A 986-nucleotide genomic window follows, 5' to 3' on the forward strand; every position below is an offset into this window, starting at 1 on the left:
CCGGCTGTGCGGCTAGGGATCGGCGCCTGCGCTGATTCCTGCGCCTGGCACTCGGTCGCGGCATAGGACTCGGCGGTGGGCCAGAGGGAAACTGAGTCACATCTGGATGGTAGCAGGCCATTACGGAAGGTACCACCTCCACTGCGCTCCGGGATGAATTCCCTTAATGGCCACGCTTTGGGGTCCCGACCCCCACCGATCTCCGCCGGGATCGCGCCCTCGCCGCCTCCCCCTCCTCCCTTAGCGACTAGGGATGTCCCATCATGGCTCCCAGGAGCCTCGACTAGTCCCGGAATGACTAGGACCCGCTCCAGCCGCCTCCCTTCTCACCCCTCCCCCTTGAGTCCCGAGCCCCCGGGTGCTCCCTCCGCTGGCTCTGCACAGTGTCAGCTTACACGCCTTATATAGCCCGACCGGGCTCCAGCCGCGGCCTGCCTGCCGGGACCTGGGGGCGGGGGAGAGGAACGCCGGCCCCTGACTCACCCCGCTGTCCGAGACTCCAAGTTGGCTTGGGGGAAGGTCGTACCACTAGTTCTGGATGCACAGAACTTCCAGCCTGGATGCTGGCTCTCCTTACCCTCCCAGTCCCTGGGAGGAGGGGGTTTGCCCCTGTCTTTGCAGCAGCACAGCCAAACCTGACTAGGTGCTTGCCTACTGGTGACCTGGGTGTGCTCAGCGTCTGTCCCTGCCTGCCTGGCACCAGTCTAAGGCTGGTGTTCCGAGCTGTGCCTACCTGCCCTACCATGCGGGCTACTCACCTTTCTCTTCTCTCAGGGGCAGGCACCATGGACTCCTTCAAGGTGGTGCTGGAGGGACCAGCCCCCTGGGGCTTTCGGCTGCAAGGGGGCAAGGACTTCAATGTGCCCCTCTCCATCTCCCGGGTGAGCCTAGGTTGGGGGAGGGCTATACCAGGAGTCTTTGGGTGCTCAGGTCTCCTGTGGATGATGGAAGGAATTGGAGCCAGGGCCAAAACCCAGGAGGTGTCC

The 986-nt window shown here is 64.0% G+C and overlaps 1 protein-coding gene across 4 annotated transcripts in view; it reads left to right on the plus strand.

Annotated features, from left to right (window-relative positions):
* The first annotated feature begins 6 nt into the window (after window positions 1-6).
* The window catches only part of PDLIM7 (PDZ and LIM domain 7 (enigma)), a 16,098-nt gene continuing 15,118 nt past the window's right edge, over window positions 7-986 (plus strand). For all 4 annotated transcript variants that reach the window (XM_005865485.2, XM_005865486.2, XM_005865487.2 and 1 more), the window contains exons 1-2: window positions 7-129; window positions 775-881. In XM_005865485.2, coding sequence (XP_005865547.1) covers window positions 786-881 — 96 coding nt within the window. In that variant the 5' untranslated portion in view covers window positions 7-129; window positions 775-785. The remainder of the gene's footprint in view (window positions 130-774; window positions 882-986) is intronic.

The sequence above is a fragment of the Myotis brandtii genome, unplaced genomic scaffold, assembly GCF_000412655.1.
Source record: "Myotis brandtii unplaced genomic scaffold, ASM41265v1 scaffold208, whole genome shotgun sequence".
NCBI lineage: Eukaryota > Metazoa > Chordata > Mammalia > Chiroptera > Vespertilionidae > Myotis > Myotis brandtii.